The sequence below is a fragment of the Delphinus delphis genome, chromosome 19, assembly GCF_949987515.2.
Source record: "Delphinus delphis chromosome 19, mDelDel1.2, whole genome shotgun sequence".
In the NCBI taxonomy this organism is placed as follows: domain Eukaryota; kingdom Metazoa; phylum Chordata; class Mammalia; order Artiodactyla; family Delphinidae; genus Delphinus; species Delphinus delphis.
Window position 1 is genome coordinate 8083298 of NC_082701.1, and position 21205 is coordinate 8104502.

General features: G+C 58.5%; 2 protein-coding genes across 3 annotated transcripts in view; both read right to left on the bottom strand.

The window, feature by feature from the left end:
• Positions 1–9440: 9440 nt before the first annotated feature.
• FOXJ1 (forkhead box J1) lies at positions 9441–13427 on the bottom strand. The gene is made up of 3 exons (XM_059996966.1): positions 13316–13427; positions 12076–12740; positions 9441–10398 (listed from the first exon to the last, which is right to left on the bottom strand). The coding sequence occupies exons 2-3, from the start codon at positions 12571–12573 to the stop codon at positions 9631–9633; spliced, it is 1266 nt and encodes a 421-aa protein (XP_059852949.1). The 5' UTR covers positions 12574–12740; positions 13316–13427; the 3' UTR covers positions 9441–9630.
• A 1164-nt stretch (positions 13428–14591) lies between these two features.
• Positions 14592–21205, bottom strand: part of RNF157 (ring finger protein 157) — a 79915-nt gene continuing 73301 nt past the window's right edge. For both annotated transcript variants that reach the window (XM_059996672.1, XM_059996671.1), the window contains one exon: positions 14592–17451. In XM_059996672.1, the coding sequence (XP_059852655.1) occupies positions 17330–17451 (122 nt within the window). In that variant the 3' untranslated portion in view covers positions 14592–17329. The remainder of the gene's footprint in view (positions 17452–21205) is intronic.

Here is a 21205-nt window from a genome sequence, read left to right on the forward strand (position 1 = left end):
AAGTGCAGAGTCCTAACCACTGGACCGCCAGGGAAGTCCCCTGGTGCACTCTTGGGACCCACTTGCTCTGTGCGTTTGGTCTTCTGTTGTGTGCTTGCCCTCCACACCCAATGGAAGGGTCTTCCCATCTGTCTGAGATTTGTTGAATGAGTGAATGAGCACAGAGACCAGTGACAGGCAAATGCGGTTCTCAGTGTACGCCACCGGCAGGGCACCACACACAATCACCTCTTCAGCAAGGGCTTTTTAATAAGGCCAAGGAAGAGGGGTGAGCTGGGAGTCAAGGCCTGGGGTCCCTGAGGGCAGGGAAGACAGGCCGAGCTGCCTTTCCTCTGGCTCTCCACTGTCTGCCCAGGTCAGAGTGCTGGCTTCTGGATCTAAGTCACTGTGAGAAATGGGGCGTGCCCTCCCACCCCCTCCATCCGTTCCGTCATGCTCTGTTGAGCACACACCATGTGCCACTCCCAACTCCTGGCAGGTGCCATGGAGAACCAGGCACTGCCTCTGCCTTCCTGGAGCTCCCAATCCAGCAGGAGAGGCCCATGCTGCCAACATGGTGAAATAAAGGGCACTGGAGGGCGGCAGTGGGTGGAGAGGTGGCAGATGTCCAGATGGGTCCCCCAGCCAGTAGTGCCCAGGAGAAGCCAACCTCATCTGTGCTGACATCCTCAGAGCTGGGTCCTCTCTCTTAGTTTCCTCTTCTGCAGACACCAGAAGGCTCCTAATACTTCCTGCAGATTAAGGTCTATGCTTCTATGACTGAGGACCATTCCAGCTACCCCCTCGCTCCCGCAGAGGGAACAAACAGACCAGCGTTGCCCCTTCATCCCCCGGAGTCTGGGCTTGAAGATCCTGGGGTCTGCCAGAGGCCCAGCCAGCTGATGTGGTGGGCTCCTGGAGCTCAGGGCTCAGCCCAAGACTTTCCCCAACAAACTTGAATTCCAGACAGCAGCCAGGAGCCCCAGGTTGGGCAGTCTGTGCTGGCAGCAGAGGAAAGGCATGAGCGCCGGGCAGGAGGAGGACAGAACCCCCAGAACTTGTCCTCTGACCTTGAGTCATGCAACAGACTGCTGGGGTGAAGAAGGAAAAGGGGTTGTGATGGAGGTCATCCCCCAAACTGAGTTCTAGATCCACCAAATAAAAGGGTTCAGGGTCAAGAGCGGACCGTGGTGGGTGGGCTTTCCAGAGCTCTGTCCAGCTGGAGGCAGAGCCATTGGCTGGGGACACTGCTCCAGCCTGCCCCACCCTTCCGTGAGGATATGTCCCCGCTGGTGCTGTCCTCAATTCGGGTACCAGTCTGGGGACCCCAATATGTGTGACCAACTGCCTTCTCAAGCAGAAGTGCGGAAAGGGTTGGTGTGAGTTCTACCAGGATATTAGGGTCCTTCCAGCTGGGGGACCACAGCTGGGGACTCATGATGGGACCCTGAAACTAGGTCCTGAAAAGTTACGTAGGTGAAGGGGGAGAGTGGGAGGGTGTTCGCGCAGGGCAGAGGGCAGGGGTAGGAGACAGAGGGAGGAAACAGTGATTCTGGGCGATACATCAGTATGACTGATCACAGAGGGAGGGGTAGGTGGGAAGATGAGTGGCGAGCAGGGGAGGATCTTGATGGTGTTTGGAGTCTTCTGTAGGCGAGGGAAGTCATTGTAGGGTTCTCAACAGATGAGTGACATGGCCAGAAGTGTACTTGAGAAGAGTCCCACGAACCCTCCCCTGCACTGAGCCAGCCAGCCGGGTGTCCACCTGCATGCCCTTTCCCACCTCCTCTCCTTCCGCCTGTAACTCTTGTCCTCTCTGCATCTCGCTAGATACCCCTGCTGACCCTTTTAAGAATCAACTCAGCATGGTCCAGTGAAGCATGGCAGCTGGGCCACACATGTTTACGTCTTCTCTTCCCAAGCGCCATTCAAATCAAAAGGCTTTTTTTTTAAAGCCCTACTACAAAAAACCCCTGAGACTTCTCTGGCGGTCCAGTGGTTAAGACTCCACACTTCCACTGCAGGGGGCCCAAGTTCGATCACTGGTCGGGGAACTAAGATCCTGCATGCTGTGTGGTACAGCAAAAAAACCAAAACAACAACAAAAAAACCCCACAAAAAACATTGTACAAGAATGTTCATAGCACCTTCATTTACAATAGCCCCAAACTGGAAGCAGCCCAGGTATCCATCTAGTGGAGAACGGATAAACAAATTGCTATAGTCATCCGATGGAATACTACTCAGCTGTGAAAAGGAACAAACTACTGGTGCATGTGACAACGTAGTTAAATTTCAAAAATAATGTGTTCAGTGAAAGAAGCCAAACACAGAGTAAAAGTGTATGATGCCATTTATATGAAATTCTAGAACAGGAAAAACTGACCTATGGCGATAGAAATCGAATTAGTGGTTGTTGCTTGCAGAGTGGAGGGGCCAGGAGGGGCTGACTGGGCTCTGCTCACACAGTGTGGTTCCTTTTCCAAGCTGAGTCTCCTAGAACCATCCTTCATTACCCAGAAGCCTCTCAGCCACCCCTCAACTGTGCCACGTGTGCTTCAAACTCTCTGTACCCCCAGCCTAACTCCCCCCTTCCCTTCTCTTTCATGCTGCATTCCCCACTCAGGGGATGATGGCATTGCCGGCCACCAGTCCCCAGTCATCTCTTGTTGTGGCCTCCGAGCCCTGAGAAAACCCCTCTGCATGATCGTGGGAGTGAAATTGGAGAGTTGTCCTGGCAAGACCACGCCGCCACCCAGCTCAGTGGGTTGGGAAATCTCTCTAAGAACAGATCTCACCCATCTTTGTGTCCACGCAGACTCAGGTCCACAGGTGAAAGGAAACATTGACCAAGCAACCAGGTGATGACTGACCAGGGTTTCCAGCACCTGGGACCCTGGCCTTCCTCCCCGCAGCTGGGAATCCCCCTGAGTCCTGCCAGCTGGAGGCAGACGTGCCGGCGGGCCTGGCCCGTTGCAGAGTCTCAAGGGCCGAGGCTGGCCTCCCCTTGTTCCCGTTCCTCCTTTTCTTGTCCCCAGCTCCTGAGTGCCCTCCCATGTCCCTCCAGATCTCTCCTCCCTCCTTACTCCCATTGCGCTGCACTCTAGCTGGAGGGGGAACCAGAGGTCCCCACAATCCTCTTGTGCATCCCGGCACAGCCCCCGCCCCCTCTACTCCTCACCCCACCCCCGCCCTGCCACCTTCTTCTTCGCTCTGCAAGCAAGAGGCACTGCAGAGTGACCGCTGCCCTGAGCTGGGGCAGAGCTCTCCCTTCCTACCTCCTCTGAGACCCTTTGCCTTGTGCTGCCACCAGAAGGGTCCGTCCTTGCTCTCCCAGCATCCCGTCTCCCCAGCATCTGCAATTCACCCTCTCCCCAGGCTAGCCCCTTCCTTCCTTCAAGCACACGCAGGTCACCCCATCTTAAAACAGCTTCCCTTGGTCCTGTCTTCACCACTGCCCGCCCTCTCCTTCCTTTCACCCTGATCTGAGCTCGGAGTTGGCAGCCTGCCCTCAGACTCTGGGTTCTACCCCTGTCCTGCTAATGAAATGCCCTGTGGGAGGCCACAGGCCTTCCCTGGGCGAATGCTGGCTGGCTTCCTTCCTTCCGGAGCCCACTCTGGCCTGTTGACTCTCACTGCAGGCTCCGTGGGGCGGGGCCAGCCAGGAACAGGTGCGTCCATGTAGGTGTGTGTAGGGGGCAAGGAGGGGGGGAGGGGGTGGGGGAGGGGGCTCCCTCCTGCCCTAATGGTGGCCCTTCTCCAGGCTCCTTACTCTCTGCTCTCCTCTCTGGTCTCCCTTCTGGAAGAGTCTGTGCACCTGGGCTGCAGCCTTTACCTTCACCAGGTCCCTTGGGACTGTGTCCTAGTCCTGGCTCTATCTCCTTCCGGTTTTGAGCATCGTATTTGTTCACCAGCAGATTCCACTGCATAACCTGGGGTGACCCCCACAGGACAGGACTAACGCCATTGTCATCTCCCCCCTCCCCCAAATGGTTCCACTTCGCTTACTGATTCATAGGATTAGTCGTGGCCTGTGAATTCAACAAATGTCTGTCTCTCCACTGCTTCACGCTGCCCTCCATTTCTCTAGGTGGGATTCATTTTCATTTTGTAGCCACGTCTTTGGTTGTCACTTATACCTGTCTCTTCCCAAGTCCCTTTGGAGGTCACCACGGGTCATCTTCGTGGAGGGGTCTGGGAGGCGACTTGTCCTTCAGATAAAAGCTTCCTGGGCCCAAGGGTGGCAGGGCCTTTGAGCTGAGCGTTTGGGTGGGGGGCCAGGGTGGGGATTGCCCTCTCTTCGTGACCCACTTCTCCCTGCATGGAGGTCGTTGGGCCTAGTTGCTGTTTCTCTTCCTCTTTGCCTGGGAGACCCTTAATCCCCCTCGCAATAGAACCCACACATGAAATAGAGCCGGGGAATGTGGCTGGGGGTTGAGCCCCAGCCCCCTGTGAGGTCCGCCCGCCACACCTGGACACCCCACCCTTCTCTCCAAAACTGGCCTTGAACTGTGGGCCCAAGCCCGCCCGGCCTTGTGGCACAGTGCCAGCTCTGGGCCCAGCCTCTCGGGCCATCTCCATCAGGCCGGGCTTCATCTTTAGCCAAACAGCAGGCAGCAGGGGTGCCCGTCGCAGAGCTCCCAGTCCCAGCTTGGACCCTGAGTAGCTGGGCTCCACAGCTGTCGAGCTCAGTGGCCCCAGGGCCTGTCGTGGTGCACGGTGGGGCGGGCCCAGCAGGGACAGCTGAGCTGGGCACAGCTCCGACCTGGTGACCTTGTTGTCGGGTGCAAACATGTCAAAGGCCATTTGCTGACCCTGTGGACTTGGGTGGGGTAATAAAAGATATGTGTGTGAAGGGGTTGAACGTTGGTTTCACCACACCAACCCTGCATCTCGGGCCTCTGTGATCCTTATTCCCAGGGCCTAGGCTCCAGGAGAGTTGGGGACCAGAGGAGCAGATGAGAGTGAGACAGGCCAGGCCTCTCCCACTGCCCTCCAGCCCTTCCCTCGTGTCCCGTATCCCCTCTCCCTCCCCCCTCCCCTGGCTCGCACCAGCCACTTGTCCCACTCAAGCTGCAGGCGGTACTCAGGGCCCTACTCCCTCTTCTATTACCTCACCCAAGCCCACAGAGTCAGCAAGGGGGGCCTCTTAATTGTTTCCAGAACAGGGCAGTATGGGGTTTCCTCAGAGGCCCCCCTGGCTGAATGCTCTGCACCCCTGGGGCATCAGGAAGCACCCGGGCCGGGGATAGGGCTTGGTATGCAGATTGAGGCAGGAGGCGGGGCGCAGGGCGGTCTGGGCAAGGGGGCAGAGCCACTGACAGAAGCGGGGTGGCTGGGTGAAGGGGAGAGAACAGTTGGCAGCCCCTCAGCCTCAGCTTAATTCCCTGGGCGAATAGCAGCCCTGGGAGGGCTGCCGGCAATCCACTGTGGCTTCAAAGGGTCTTGGGGGCCGTGGGTAGGGTGGGATGTATGCAAGCAGCCTGTGCTCCCCAGTTCCTGGAACTCTTGCTTTCCTGGGAGCTCAGCGAGCTGCTTCCTTCAAGGAGAAAGGAGTCTGGGGCTCGGACCCAGGCTGCTGTCCTGCCCCCAGATCAGCATCTGGGTGACAGGGCTCTGCTGGGAGCTGGAGCGGGGGGCAGCAGCGAGACCTGCGGCCCCATCTCCCGCCTTGGTTAATGTGTACCCCGCCTCCCCTGTCCTGCCACTCAGCCTGGTTGGCTTCTGGGGGACCCGACCCTTCAGCTGCTCCCTCCGGCTCCTGCACTCACAGAGAAAGCTCAGGCCCGAGCATTCCAGTCACGGAGCCTCTGACCTGTCCCACCTGGGAGCCTCAGAGTGGGCTGGACACACGTGCCCCAGGAGGAAGGTGACCCCCCAGGGCTTCCATGCACCTCCCTGGCTCACACTGGCCAGCGCAGGCCCAGCCTGGGTGGCCTCAAAAAGCGCCCTCCCTTGTCCCAGTGCCTCCCCTCCCTTGTCACCTGTGTTTTCCTCTTCATCACACAAGAATGTCAGCGGGACCTGGGGCCACTCTCCCACCCCATTGTTAATGCAGCCCCTCTCCACAGCCCCACCCCTGACAGGCCCAGGCCTGCCCCGCAGGGCCAGCCCACTCCCCCCTGCCGGGAGTCCAAATACACCTGTTTACCTTTGGGCCTCAGCCCGGGATGGAAGCTCGCCTGACTCCTGACCGTCTCCTCCCACCCGCCCTCACAGACCTTCTTTCCTGCCCTCCAGCTCACCTGCCTCCTTCTGCAAGTCTGGGTCCCCAGTATGTTGCGGGGGGCAGAGGCGGGCAGAAGAGTGTTTCCTGCCCTCAGCTCAGCTCTTCAGGAGGCCTGGTGCATTTGCTCCAGGCCAGCATGAAATCCCATCCCGGGGCCTCCCAGTCACCGGAGCTGGGGGTGGCCTGTCCCGTGGAACAGGATGTACTCTGGGCAGACGGGGAGGGTCCCCAAAGTCTGAGTTCCTGCCCTTTCCCCCGCATCCCTTTCCTGGCTGGGGATACATGGGGGAGGGAGGGGAGGAAAGAGGTGGAAAGTTAAGAGACAGAAAGGTGGCTTCTTGCTCTGGGAAGGGACTGTACCACACCTGAGGGTGAAGTGGCTGAAGGGCTTCTCACCTCAGAAGCGGAGATCGAAGGAAATGTGAAACTGAGACGTGGGCTCAAAGCCACACAGCGCCAAAGAGAAAGGACAGCTCAGTGCAACACGGGGCCCTGGACTGGGGTGTTGGAATGGAGAGGAGCATTACTGGGGTGATCTGCACGATGTGAACGGGGTCTGTGGTTAGATGGGATTGCCGGGTCAATGTTAATTTCCTGATTGTGATGGTTGGTGGTACTAGGATTATGGAGGCGTGTCCTTGTTCTAAGGAAATACACGCTAAACTATCTAGTGCTAATGGGGCATCCTGTCTGCAACTTACTGTTAATGGTGCAAAATATATACTGACTGGGATTACATTGAATCTATAAATAAATACGGAGTCACTGAACGTCTTTTTAAAAAAGCCACCCGGCCAAGGGCCAGGGCAGGGGTGAGTAGGAGGGACAGGATCCACTCACGCTTCCCGCCCCCTCAACCGCCAGCCCCCAAACGCTGCCTGCTGAAGGGGTGTGTGAAGCCCTGTGCTCCGGCCCCTTCGGAGCCCCCTCGTAGCTCTGGCTGCTCGTTGGCAGCATCCACGGACCCTTAAAAGTGCCAGCGTCTGGGTCCCACCCCCAGAGACGCTAGTCCCAGGCATGGGGATTTTCAGGAGCTCCTGGTGCTTCTTCCTGGCAGCCAGAAGCTTCTTCAGCCTTTCCTTAGCTGGCAGGCAGTTCTGCCAGTCCCTGACCTTGCCCCTCCTCCCCAGCATGGGCCCAGGCAGAGGGTGAGGAGGGGGGACAGTGACAGGCCCCACCTGTCAATCCAGGGTAGACCCCTTTTGGCGGGGGGCTGAAGGCTGATCCTGGGGACCAGTGGAGAGGCTGGAGCCCCCATGTTCCCCCAGTGCCGGTGGGTGGTGGGGAGAGGGAGGGAGCCGTTGCTTAGGGCGTGAAGGGAGTCTCAGAGGGAGGCTGGGGCAGCCTCCTCAGCGAGCGGTCGGAAGGGGATGGGCTGCCTCCTGAGCTCGGTAAGGCCCCAACCCGGCTGGCCCTGCAGTGTGTGCACCCTTCTGAAATATTTGGAATAATTAGCAAGTGAAAGCAGCAAGTTGGCGGGGGAATGCCAGGTTGGCCTGGAGCCAGCCTCCAGTGCAAGGAAAGAAAGGGGCTTCAGGAGAAAGGGGCCCGTGGAGGCTGGGCAGGATTGTGTAGGACAGTGCCTGTGTGTGTGTGTGTGTGTGTGTGTGTGTGTGTGTGTGTGTGCGCGCGCGCGTGAATGCTGGGGGAAGAGGCTGTGCACCACAAGGGCATGCTGGCAGGGCCAGGTGTGGGCTCGGGGGAGAGATGGGTTCCAGGCAAAGCTGGGGTGAGGGGGTTGAAAGATGCCTGCTGAGTGTCACATATTTGCTGTGCCTCAGTTTCCCCATCAGAACTCTGGTACGTTGGTTCCTCACAGGCTGGAGCTGTAGGGTCTAGGCACCCCGTCTTCTGTCTTCCCTGATGGCCTCCCTCAGCCCCAACCTGCATTGGAGGGAAGGTGCTGGGCGGGGTGAATGAACCCCAGGGTGGCAAGTGGGGCCCCAGGGGCTGGGGCCCTCTGACCTCACACCCTGTCCCTTCAGGAAGGGACCAAGGGAGGGAGGAGCTGGACACGGGCCCAGGCGAGGACTGCAGGCGAGCCTGGGCTGGCCCTCGAGGTGGGCGAGGTGGGGGACGTGAGCCGAGGCCTGGGCAAGCTCGGCCTTTGTGAGTCCCCAGGGCCAGGGAGGGGGCTGTGCCTCCTTTGCCGCCTGCTCCTGGGGGCTGTGGGTACAGTCTCCCCATTGCACAGATAGAGGTGCCGAGGCCCTGGCTGCAGGGGACCCTCGAGGACTGCCTCTCAGCCCCTTTCTCTCTGGGGACCCAGAGATCATGGGGAGTGCACCAGGGGGCACTCTGCAGGCCTTTGGTGCCTCCCATCTTCCTCCCAGCCATTCCCCCTTGGGCCTTGGCCTCTCCAAAACTGGCCCATGCTTTTCCCCAGAGAAAGTTGCAAGCAGGTTCATTTTGAGATTTTTTAAAACTTTATTTTTAAAAATTTTTTTATTGTAAATAACTTTCCATGAAAAAGGTTAAATTGCCCAATGGGGCAGGACGGTGGATGTGGAATGCAGCCCAGGGGGCTTAGGGTGGAGCGAGATACTCCCCCACAGGAGTGCAAGCAAGGGCACAGGGCCATCCCCGCTTCCTGGTCCCAGTAGTTCTAGCAAGCACTGCGTCCCTCCCAGTTAAGCCTCAGCTATAGCTACACTCACTACATTAGTCTGTCTGTCCCCTTTCCCTCTGCAGCTTGGCTGACCCAGCCCCTAACCCCCAGAACCCCAACTCCCCGCTGCTCTCAGCCTCACGTTGGGCTCAAAGATTAGGTATATATACCCTCTGCCCCACCTCTAGGGATGAAGCCAGAAGACCCCAGAGGCCTTAGAAAATCTCCTGGCTCCACCCAGCACCCCGGCCTCATTTCTGTCTCCTCACTCTTCCCCACTCCCCGGAGCTGCGCCTCACAGACTGCGGGCCCCAGCCCCAGGGAAGCTCTGCCGGGAGAGGCCTCTAGGGCGTTAATTTGCAGTCACCTAATCAGCATTTGTTGTACCTGGGAACTTTCTCTGGATAGAGACCTGGGGAGGAGAGGGGGAGAGAGAGAAGCTTCGAAGCTAAGATGCTCTGGGGCGGGACCTGTACTGATGCTTCCAGCTTGGCCAGGGCCCCTCCAAGCCGCAGCTCTCATAGCGCAGGGCCCTTAGCGTGTCCTTGGGGCAGGGAAGAAGTGGATCAATGAAACACTGTGTGTATGGGGGACTGGGCAGCGGAGGCAGCAATTTTGGTTCTGGGCCCCAATTCTCAGCCTGCTGGACTAGAATCTGAGGATGGCCTGGGCTGGGGGCCGTGTGGCCTCACGGGGTGACCGGGCCCAGCCCCTGCCTGGGCGGTAGGGTGTCCATGGGCCTGCACTGGTGGGGGGGGGGGCAGTCTGGGCCCAGACTTGGGCGCTGTCTGGAGGTGGGGCAGGGCCTGGCTTCTTACAAGAAGGCGCCCATGCTGGCCCAGTCATGCAGGTCAGAGGCCAGGGTGGCATCCCCGGCCTCAAAGAGGGGCTCGGGGGGCAGGCAGCTACTGCCGCTCTCGTCCCAGGGGTGCTGCAGGAAGGATGTGGCCAGGAAGGTCTCGTCGAAGTCCAGGCTGTTGGTAGGCTGCTCCACCGGAGGCCCCCAGGTAACAGGGCAGTCGATGTGGTGGCCGTGGACGGTGAGGTCCACGTCGCCGTGCAAGGCGGGGCTCAGCGGCGGGCTCAGCTCCAAGGCCTCCAGCGTGCCCAGCTCCCCGCCCAGCGTGCCGGCGTCGAAGATGGCCTCCCAGTCAAAGTTGCCCTTGAGGGGTTCCAGCTCGCCCTGCTCCTCCTGGGTCAGCAGCAGGGTGCTGGAGGGCCGCGGGACCTTGGCCACCCGCTTGGGCAGCGGCTGCTTACGCTTATGCCCCAGCCTGCCCTCGCCCGCACCCCAGCCCGCCTCCCCAGTGGCCTCCTCGAACTCGCGCAGCAGCTGCTGGGCCTCGGTGTTCACGGTCAGTGGCCCGGCCCACAGGGCGGCGCTGGGCTCGGGCGCGGCCTGGCGGGCAAAGGCTGGGTGGATTTGGACTGGGGGCAGCCGCCGCTTCTTGAAGGCCCCACTCAGCAGCCGCTCGGCGTACTGGGGGTCGATGCGCCAGAAGCCCCCCTTGCCTGGCTCGTCCTTCTCCCGAGGCACCTTGATGAAGCACTTGTTCAGGGACAGGTTGTGGCGGATGGAGTTCTGGACACAGGGAGATAGGAGAGAAGGAAGACAGCTGGGTGAGTAGGTGGGGTCAATGATGGGGGGGTTCCTAGCGCCACTGCCAGTCCCGCCACCGCCTTCTCTCCAATGGGGGCAGGGGAGACAGAGGCGCTGCTCCGACCGGGAGGCTCTGGGACACCAGCCACGGGGCACCAGGAGCTGGGAGTGCTGTCGGGGGCTTTTGTTCCCTGTTGCCAGGATATCTGCCTGCTCAGTCATCCGAGCCCTGAGCCGCAGGGTGGCTCTCAGTGCCACCCTGTCCTGCCCTCCCTCCCTCACCCCGCCGCTTGCGGCCTCTGGCCAAAGGCCTTGGCTCCCCCAGGGCCTGGACGGCCATCTCACTCTGCCTGGGCCTGGCTGGCCTTCTCTGTTTGTGAAATGAGTGAGTGGGTGTGAGGGTGTGTGTGGGTGGGGGGGGGATGAAGTGTGGGAGGATCTGATGACTTTCCTTGTTTGTAGAGCCGGCTGCTGGCCTGGGCCCTCACCCGCCATGTCCCCCTCCTCCCACCCCAGGCTCTGAGGCCTCAGTTGATTATTACCCAGCCAAGAGCATAGCGCTCATTCCTGGGGCCTCTCAGGCTTGGGGTAGGGTGGGGGGTGGTGGAGGGTCTCTGCTTTCTCACCAAGGTTACAAATGGTACCTGCCCCAGGGTCAGGGCCCAAGCAAACGTGGAATAGCTGTGACCACAGGAACTGTGACCCTGTGCCGCAGGAAGGATCTGTACATCCTCAGGGTCTCTGTCCCCAAGTAGCCCCGATTCTGATGGTCGAAGATGCTCAGGGCAGTGTGTGCCCAGCCTTGAATCACCATCCTGCCTTGTTCACGCCTGGGTGCACAGCCCAAACCACGCTGGGGCACAGGGGTCTGGGGCCTGGTCAGTGGGGCCGGCAGGTGAGTAGTGCCCCCTGGCAAGACTGGGATGTTTACTCGGTGGCCTGGGCCCCCTGGCTGCTCTGTGCCAGGTTCCGGAGACTTGGAACATGAAGCCAGTGTGGGAGGCAGGAGCCCCTGTGGAAAGCACCCGGCTGAGGTAATTGTCCCCCCAGGGAGGTTGATGAGAAGAGGGGGAGGCATGAAGGCAGGAAACTAGGGAGGGGTTGGGGGGGGCCGGCACAGCAGCTTTAGGAAGGCCCCGTAGCCCTTCCACTGGGACACAGCTGGCCTTCACACCCCACAGCACGCCCCTCTCCCCTCCCAGACCCCCTCCAGCCAACTGAAAGCAGGCAGGATGCAGAGCCTGGCGGGAACGATGCTCTGCTTCCAGTCAGGCCCTGACAAACTGACCTTGAGTAGGGTAGTGTCTAGGAATTCTAGGACTTGAGACAAAAATGTGTCCCTCAGTCCATCAACCTACCCTGGGGGGCTGTGTCCACGCATAGTTCAGCCCTGGTCTTTGGGCTGAGCCTGCTGGATGAGTGACGAGTTCTTTCCACTTGAACCTCTATGTCGGCACCCCTAAAGCCCTCTGAACATCCTCCCTCCTCCCTCTCTGAAGTCAAAGGGGCAGCAGTCCAAGCACTGGGCTCCCTTGAGGTCCTTCCTCGACGGCCTTCCTTCTCTCGGGGCCCTGGCCGTACCGCGCCTACTTGGCCTGCGGATCTGGGACGTGAGACCAGTCCGCGCGGGCATGGGGAGGGAGGGAGGGCCTCCCCTACCTGCCAGGTGGGGTCAGCGTGGCGGAAGTAGCAGAAGTTGTCCGTGATCCACTTGTAGATGGCCGACAGGGTGATCTTGGTGGCCTTGCTGGCCTGCATGGCCATGCAGATGAGCGTGGCATACGAGTAGGGCGGCTTCACGTTCGGGTTGGTGGCGTAGTCCACGTCGTCGGGAGGCGGGGCCTGCAGCCCCGAGGGGGCGCTCCGCGACGTGCACGACGACGTGGGCTTGCCGGGCGTGTGCGGCTGCCCCAGGCAGGCGGGGTCGGCCGCCAGGGGAGACCCCGGCGCGGCCGAGCCTGGCACCTGGTGGTAGCCGTGGGGGTCGGTGCCCCCCGAAGGCAGGGCGGGGGCCTTGGCGTTGAGAATAGAGAATTCCTGCAGCCACTGCAGGCTGGTCAGGCTGTCATCCAGGGCGTCGGACTCCTCCAGGCCGCCTTCCGGCCCGGCCTCCTCCGATGCCCCTGCTCCCGAGACGCGTAGCCAGCTCTCCGCCATATCTGCGGGGACTCTCCGAGGGGGCGGTCAACATCCACGAGCCGAGCCGAGGGTGGCCGCCGAGCTCTCCAGCCCGCTGACTCCCGCGGCTTCAGTTACACAGGCTCCCGGAAGCGTGCTTCCATCCCGCGATGCGGGGGTAGCCTCCTCCGAGCTGAATGTGGTGCCTGCGGGGACCGTAGCGGGAACTGAGCCCTCTTTCCCCACTCCCGAGGGGAGAGTGTGTGCGAGGGGGGGAGGCTCTTACTAAAATCGTTCCTGCAGCTGGGGAGGATCTTTTACTGCCGAGGTCTGGGAAACAGAAGCTGTGCCCGGGGGTCCGACCCACACGGGGGTTCGCCTCGCTCTTTTCCTCTTTGATCTTTTAGAGGCGACTTAATTAGCCAAACGAGGGAATAGTGTAGGGGCAGGCGAGGCCACCCCCTTCTCCCTCAAAGCGGGAAATTAACCCCCCTCTCTCCCTCCACAACAAATGGAAATGGGGCGAGAGAGTCCAGGAGGGCAGTACGACGGGGCGGGGGGCGGGGGAGGTCGTCTGTTCTTTGAAAAGGGATAATAGGATGGGGATCAAGGGGAAGGAAGGAAACAAAACAGAGAGTTATAAGGGGGCGGGAAGTGAGTGTCCCCCAAACTCCTCTGATGTCAGTCCCCGGGCCCACCACTTCCGTCGGGGACGGATGGGAGAGCGGGCTGGTACCGACGCCCTCCCTTCCCACGGCCTGCAGCCCTCCCCGTCCCTTACCTGGCTCAGAGCGCAGCCCGGGCCAAAGGAAGGTTCTCGAAGAAATTCCTCCTACCGCCCACCCCCACCGCGGCTCTCTGACCCCAGCTCGAGGGCCCAGCCAGTAATCCTCGTCGCCCCCAACGCCCGACGGCGCCTGTCTGAACGCCAGCGGCCCGGGGACCGGCATTAAGTAGCCGCTCGGAAGGCTTCTCCTGCTGCCATGGCGACGCCCCGCCCATATAAACAGCTTCCGCTTCTGCCATTGGTCAGGGTGTCTCCAAGGAGACCGCGGGCTCTTACCACTCTCTCAGGCGGTAACTCTTTTCGAACTCCCTCCTGGCCGCCCTCTCCCGCGCCACCCAGCTCCCTACCCGCCACCGCGTCCCGGCTCCGCGCATTCCCGCCCGAGGGCCCCGCGCAGAGCTCGGAGAGGCGCGCGGCTCGGGGCTCCCGCAGAGGTCGCGGGAACCGTGCTCCGCCCCACCCACTTCCCATCTGGGCTGCTCAGAGGTGTCGACGGCTCCTGGGACGCAGCCTGTGGCGCGGGGGCCAAGGCTGGGTGCATGCTTGGGGGTTTCCTTTCCTCTCCTCTGGGCTGCGAGTGGCAATCTCACGTTTCTGCGGCCTGTCCCTGTCTCCCGACCGAGTGTCGTCTTGGTGCCCGCAAGCAGGTCTGACTCTCCGATGCCACCTGCCGCTCAGGTCCGCAGAAACCGCAGCCCCGGTCGCAGACACCCCAAGGTGGCTAGGGTAATCCAGTGTTTCCCGGTAAGCGCTCCCTCCCCGCCCCGGCCTCAGCAAGATTCCCAGAAGCTGACATTCCAGAGGCTTCTTCGGAAGTGCTCTCCCTCCTTTCCAGATAGCCGAGGAAGCAGAGCTGGTGGGTGAAACTCAGAAAAGCCGTGGACTTGCCAAATTCTCTTACTGGGGTCATTTGCCCCACTAATTTTACCAACCTTCAAGTGACGGACTAACGGTGGACTGTGGTCCTTCCTCCTCCCTTCCCCCAGCCTCCCTCCAGTCACCAGCTTTCCTGCTCTTCAATTATTGAGGAGCTGCAGTTGGAAGTTCTCCGGTTGAAGGGGGTGGGGGTGAGGGCTCCATATCAGGCCTCTGTGCAGGAGCTGTGCCCGGGGGATGGTACACCAACTCCCACCCAGAAACATGTCTTTCCCTACCCCTTGCCCTCTCTCACTCCTCCATGTCCAGCTTGTCTTGAGTAAAAGTATTAAAAGCCTGCTGGAGAAAGTCGGACAGAAACTTGCACAAATAAGCCAACTGCGCAGTTAACAGCTCTCCTTCCCTTGTGAACAGTTTTATTCATTTTTAAGAATCATGCAGCAATCCATAAATATTGCATCCTTGACGTCCCCACTGTAGTGTGCCCACGAGTGTACTCCAGGGAGTGAGGGGTACACAGATGGCACAACAGTACACACATACTTACACACACTAGGTGTGCAGATCCTAAAGCAAAGTGAGCAACCAGCATGCCAAGGTCAGGTGAACAGGACACAAACTCTCCCCAGGTGAGATGGCTTAACGTGTGTGGATCCGTGCCCAGGAGATGCCCCAGCGTGGGCATGACCTCTGGTGGGATGGGACTGGGGAGGAGAAGGAAAAAGGGCTCTGTGAGAAGGCTGGGATCACCGCACCACTCAGAAGTGAGCTCATAGGTGAGCTCCGACCTGAGTGTGGCAGGAAGGAGCCCCAGGCCTTCAGTTAGTCTGTGTCCTTGTGTGAGAAGCCAGGCCCCGTCATATTCTCTCTGGGTCAACTGCTAACAACATGACCATCTCCAGACGATGACTGGGGTAGCTGCCCTGTTCCCTGACCAGGCTCTGAGCCCTGTTCCCTGATCCCAGCCCTTTTGGATGGGATATTTCTGTTCGCCAAAGAGCTAAATGAGGGCAAAGAGGTGAGGGGATGGGGGAGAGAGCAGGAACTGTCTGAGAAACAGGAGTGAAAGGCCATTTCTCACCCGGGTATGTCTTGGTTATGGAACCAAGGCCTTGAGGAATCTCTCTGAGCCTCTTCCTGGGAGAAGACAGACCCTCCAGAAAGGGTGAAGACAATGGCTTCCTCTTAGGGTTCCTGGCCACCGTGGCGTCTGTTTACCTGCATCTCCTTCATCTCAGGTAACACCACACTGTGAATACTACCTGCCGGGAGAGGAGGTGGATCTGTATGCCACCAGCCCAGGCTAAGGGAGCGCCCCCTTCCCTAGTGTTTCTGGGGCTCAGACTTCAAGGAAATCAGGAAGTGGGGTTATTGCTCGAATCTTCAATATGAAAGGGGCTGTAAGAATGTTTCGGGGAAAGAAAGGACATTAAATGGGGCCTGAAACAGCAGAGTCCACTGCAGGATTTCAGAGCGGGTGGACACGGGAACTCAAGGCGGAAGCTGAGATTCAGGCTTGGCTCATGTAGTGTCTGTCAGGACCACAGGCTTCCCTCTGCCCACCCCCAGGGCAGGATGTGAATCACAACCACCAGGCAGTGAGGGTCACCACCCACCTGGCAGGGCAGAGAAGCCACACAGGAGGTGCAGAAGACCCCCCCGGCACTGGGCTCTCTTTGAGGCCTTGGGAAGGACCCTGAAAAGCTCTTCTAGGGCAACAATTCCAACTACTAATTCAGGCCATCATGGTGGGCATAGCCTAGGACTCCGTCACATCTCAGCCTCACAAACTGTTGGATCCCACTTTGCTTCTCAATCTCATGCTCCACGAAACCACCACCTCTTCCAAAAGCCAGCAGACAATGCATCTATCAGAGAGCTATGAGGAATCCATTGATAACACTAGTGTTGAGAGACGAATACCCAACAGCTTACGGTCTTGCTGTTTCAGGCCGTTATTTATATGCCCTACACTGGACTGAGGTGGGGTGGACATGTGGCTTGAACAATATCTCTACATCTCTAATGAGCCTATGGAAGGCAGTACCTCCCCCTCCCCCCATCGGCTCAGCTGATCTGGCGGACAGGGGAGGAAAACCGGTGGGGTGGGGAGCCTCCCAGACCACCACTGACCCCAGCTCAGCCCTTCCCCCAACCTCCTTTGGGGTTCCTGGGCACCAGATGAGAACCACCGGTCCACCCCTCTCTCAGACTATTTCTTCAACTATTTAAGAAAAGTGGGGTGGAAACGGGGGCGGCAGGGATAAGAATGCCACCTGCCAGGGCGGTAGTGATGAAACGTGATAATATACGACAGTCCCTAACAAGTGCCTGGTACATAGAGAGTGTCAAAAATACCTTTGCAGTGTCACCTTAGGGTGGAGCCCCAGGCCTTCCTGAGTGCACTTGATCATAAATAACTCCCCGGTAGGTAATCATTTAACAGAGGGATTCTCAGATTCAAGGCCTCCTTCCTAAGCAGACAGACACACGAGGCACAGCCTCTGCTACCAGAAGCAAGAACTGTTTTCCCAACCAACCTTCTGGTGGTTGCCACTGCTTCTTGTCCTTGAGAAAGGAGCTCCTATCGCATTTTGAGGGAAACCCCACTTACAGTGCAATATGGCTTTCCCTTCTCACAGGAGTCATCCCCCAACGCCACCCCAAACCGCAGGCTTCAGATTGGTTATGATGTCCCAGAGACTAGAAAATGCCAGATGGGTGTTTATAATGAAGTCACCCAAACTCTTGAGTCTTCTTGGTCTACCTCCTAAGGAGAAAAAAAGATGCACGAGAAATAACCAGTCTGTGGACCACAGCTCCACCTGAAGGTCAAGATACAGTGGAAACATTCCAGAGATTCTCTGCAAAGGGTCTCATGAGCTGCAGTTCATTGAGTGGCTTTAGCCCACAAAGAGAAAAGAGGCTTCCGGTCCCTTCTGAGAGAGGAAGGATCGCGGTTGTGGAAGATGAGTCTGGGAGAAGGGGCAGGTGCCCTCAGCATCCAGCTTTCACGTGGGTCTAAAAAGTCTCCATGTGTTTTGCTGAGGAGGCCCGGGAGGTCAGTGGTGCCATGAGGCCAGGATGGGATGCGAGGGCGGGAGGAGAGCCCCGGTTCAGGGGCTAGGGCTCTCAGATGGCCAAAGGACCCCACACGCAGAGCCTGTTCTCAGGGTCCTCCAGGCTGGCAGAAGATAGGCGTCGGCGCTGCGTGTTCCGACGACTGACCACGTTGTCATCAGCCTGCCAGGCACCTGAGAAGAGGAAAGGAAGGTTACCGGACCTTTGGTTTGGTCCAGATGGTGTCTCTGGCAGGACACTCCGGGAGTTTGGCACGAAAACTGGCAGGATGCGCGTTACCTGGAACTCCCACAGGGTGCAAACCACAGCACGTGAAACTTGGGAGCACTGGCGCCCACTGGGCTAGGGACAGTCATGGCCACTGTGGCCCATTGATGGAGGGACATGCAGGATGGTCCTTGTTTTGTGAGCTTTGCCCTAGGATCCACTTTTGTGTCTTTATTTGGTCTTGAAGTTTGCCTAAGTGTTACAGGAAAAGAAACTGAGTCTGGCTGAGACTTTCACGAGAGCAGGAGGAGACGAAGGGGAGGGAGAAGAGTGTGTTAATTTGGGCTCAGAGTTAGTGTTTGCTGTGGGGGCCAGGGTGGGGCAGGAAGTGATGGGCTGCCCAGCAGGGTGCCAGGGACCAAATGGCACGGGGGAGAACAGAGTGGCGCCTGTTCCTCTCTTTCTGCACCCGAACAGCCCACCGGGATTTGCTATCAGCTGGTGTCACCAACCCCAGGAGACATTAGCTCCAGAGCTTTGGGGTCCCCCGGGTACCATCCACAAAACTCGTCACCTTCCCCCCTTGTACTGCAGTTCCTGCACAAGAAGCACCCGCTGCCCATGCTGGAAACCCACGCTCGGTGCTTCTCTCTCCTTTGTGCTCTGTACCCGATCCATTATGACCTCCTGCTTGTTCAAGCTCTAGTAATGTCTAAATCGGTAGGCAGAAAACCGGGGTACAGCCCCAGCTTGTAACGTACTGACTGTGTGACCCTGGGCAGGTCATTGTACTTGGAGCCCTGGTTTTCCCATCCATCAGATGGCAGACGAGTACTTACCATCCCCCCAGGGGTGCTGTGAGACTAAGCGAGGCGACATGGGAGAGCGGTGAGCAGGGCGCCTGACTCATAGAATGTGCGCGACAACCAGCCGCCCCCCAGGCCTTGTTCAGGCCACACTCATCTCCCCCCAGTCGTCCTCCCAGCCCACAGACTGGCTCCATCTGATTCATTCCCTCCAGTGCAGCGAGATGCCCCTTCTGAAGGGAGAGAATGAAGCCCTAACCCCCTGAGGTTGGGGAAAGCCTTCCATCCTCTGGCCGAGGACTGCTGAGCTGCCTCTCCCAGCACCTGCCCCCAGAAGGCCCCCCCCCAAGCCAGATGGGGTCCAGCGTGCTCCGAAGTGCTCCCCCCCCCACCGGCCTGAACCACCACCCAATTTCTCACGCCGTGTGGAAACTGCTGAACCCTCCATCACACTGTGATCTCCTCCCCGGCAGAGCCGAGAGCCATGCCTGGCCCATCAGAGGGCTCAGTTCGTGGACGGAGCTGGCCGACCCTGGAGGGTGGGCGTGAGGCTCACTGCGTCACGTTTGAGGGAGGCCACTCACGAATGTCTGGGGTCAGCTTCAGGTTAGGCCAGCCCAAGACACGAAACCCTTTAATGGCAGAAACACTAGGATTAAGTGGCTATAAACTGTGTATTTCCCATAAATGTCCTGGTGCGATAATCCGCCCTAAGGCTCTAATAATAGTCTGTGGAGGTGGACCCCAGGGGAAGGGGAGTGAGTGGGACAGGAAATTTTTAGGTATCTCTCGCAGCCAGACGGAATGTGGGGATCTCTAGTCCCTGGGGGCACCGGAGTCCGGCACATGGGTCCACAGTGCTTTTCCCCTCTAAGGGTGACAGGATGAAGAGCAGGCAAGATTGCCCTTCTAAGTTAGGAACCCCCAGATGAAATAAGTTGTTCGTTCATTTGGTAGATCTCATACTTATTCCTCAGTGTTTATGGGGCAGGACTCAGGAACTGCAGCTGTTTGGTAGGAAAGACCAAAAGCAAATGGTAAACAGGAGAGAAGACACACACACACACACACACACACACACACACACACACTCAAATCAAAACACTGCCACAGCCTCGCCGCCACCACCACTGGCTGCCAGATTGCCTGGCTCTTAATTCATGAGTCCTTGCTACAAACACCACCGGTCCAGATTCTGAGCCAGGGCTGAAAACTGGCTCCTTCTGAAGCAGCCTCAAGACTCAGACCTGAAGTCTCTGTTCTCCCGGCTTCTTGGTACAGTCGGTGGTGCTCTTTCCTCTAAAAAGGCTTCTGCCGGACCCTCGGCAAAACCCTGCCGCTCCGCGCATCCTGGATGCAGAAGGTAAGCCTGGAAGGCGCAGGAGGACTTCCTGAGCGGCTGCTACCATTCCGTCCAGCCCTCAGCCAGAAAAGGGGGCCTGGAGATTCACAATCCTTCACGGGAGGTAGAGAAAGGTGGTTCCCACTTAATTCCATCCTCAGGCTCAGAAATGGGGGCGTGAAGAGACCTCTAGAGGCAGATTTGGGTAGCACATCTAGGGGGATTCCGCACAGCTCTTTCCTGCCTCTACCCAGCCACTAATTAAATTTAAGGTCTGTAACAGTTCCACCATCTTGTAGAGTTTCTCTCCAGGAAAGGAGAAAGTTAATTCAGATTTCTCCTTAGTATCTGTGAAGCGTAACCCTTCCTAGTGGCGTCTTATTCTTGGGTTAGTTCAGGTCTCCATAAGTACTTTTCTTTGTTTGTTTTGCTTTGGGCTGCGCAGTGGCTTGGGGGATCTTAGTTCTCCGACCAGGGGTTGAACCAGGCCACTGCAGTGAAAGTGCTGAGTCCTAACCACTGGACTGCCAGGGAATTCCCTCCATAAGTACTTTTAGATTTCATCGGTATGCCCACTCCCATCCAATGCCGTCATTTAAAAACATTTGTATCGGGCTTCCCTGATGGCGCAGCGGTTGAGAGTCCGCCTGCCGATGCAGGGGACGCGGGTTCGTGCCCCAGTCCGGGAAGATCCCACATGCTGCGGAGCGGCTGGGCCCGTGAGCCATGACCGCTGAGCCTACGCGTCCAGAGCCTGTGCTCCGCAATGGGAGAGGCCACAACAGTGAGAGGCCCGTGTACCACACACACACACACACACACAAAATTTGTATTTCCACTAATAAACCCAAATTACCTTTGCTTTTTCACATCACGCTCCCCAGAGCCTTTTCACAGAATTGTCACTGGTCCCCTGACCACTATCCTGCCGCCTGTGTGATACTCCATCAGATTCCCTGGAGCTCCGTCTACCTAGCACGGCCGCGCAATTCTAATCGGCTCACCACCTACAACGGCCAACTCAGATTTCCTCCCTTTGAGAACCTTGCAGAACAATCTCAGAACATACCATCGCCCCCCGACCTTGGTCTTGGGGCCAAAGAAGACCCAGAGGTTTCTTAGCGGAAGAGGGGCTGGAATGACACAGGTGCTCTCTCAGTGTCACTCCCACAAGGGTGATGAGAGCAGCGAGAATGGGGACCTGAGCCATCATTGCCGCCAGCTGGGGCTCCTGGCAGAGCACGTGTGGGCCTGGGGAGGGTGGACCATGGGATACTCCCTGGGTTCCCTCCTTGTGGGCGCTCCGTGAGGGGAGTGGCATCCGTGTGGGGAGGGAAACAGCGTGGAGAGGGGGACCAAGTGCCTGAGAAGCTGTCCTGACGGCCAAGCCAGCCTGAGGCACCTCAGTCATAGGATGGAACTTTGAACTTACAGCTGAGCATGGTGAGGCCTGTTGATTCCACGGGACCTACCAAAGTGGATACTCCTGTCATTAACCCGACAGATGCTTCCAGAGAGTTCCCCAGCACTTTGCTACCAGTGTGATGCTAACAGCAGAACCCGAGGAACATT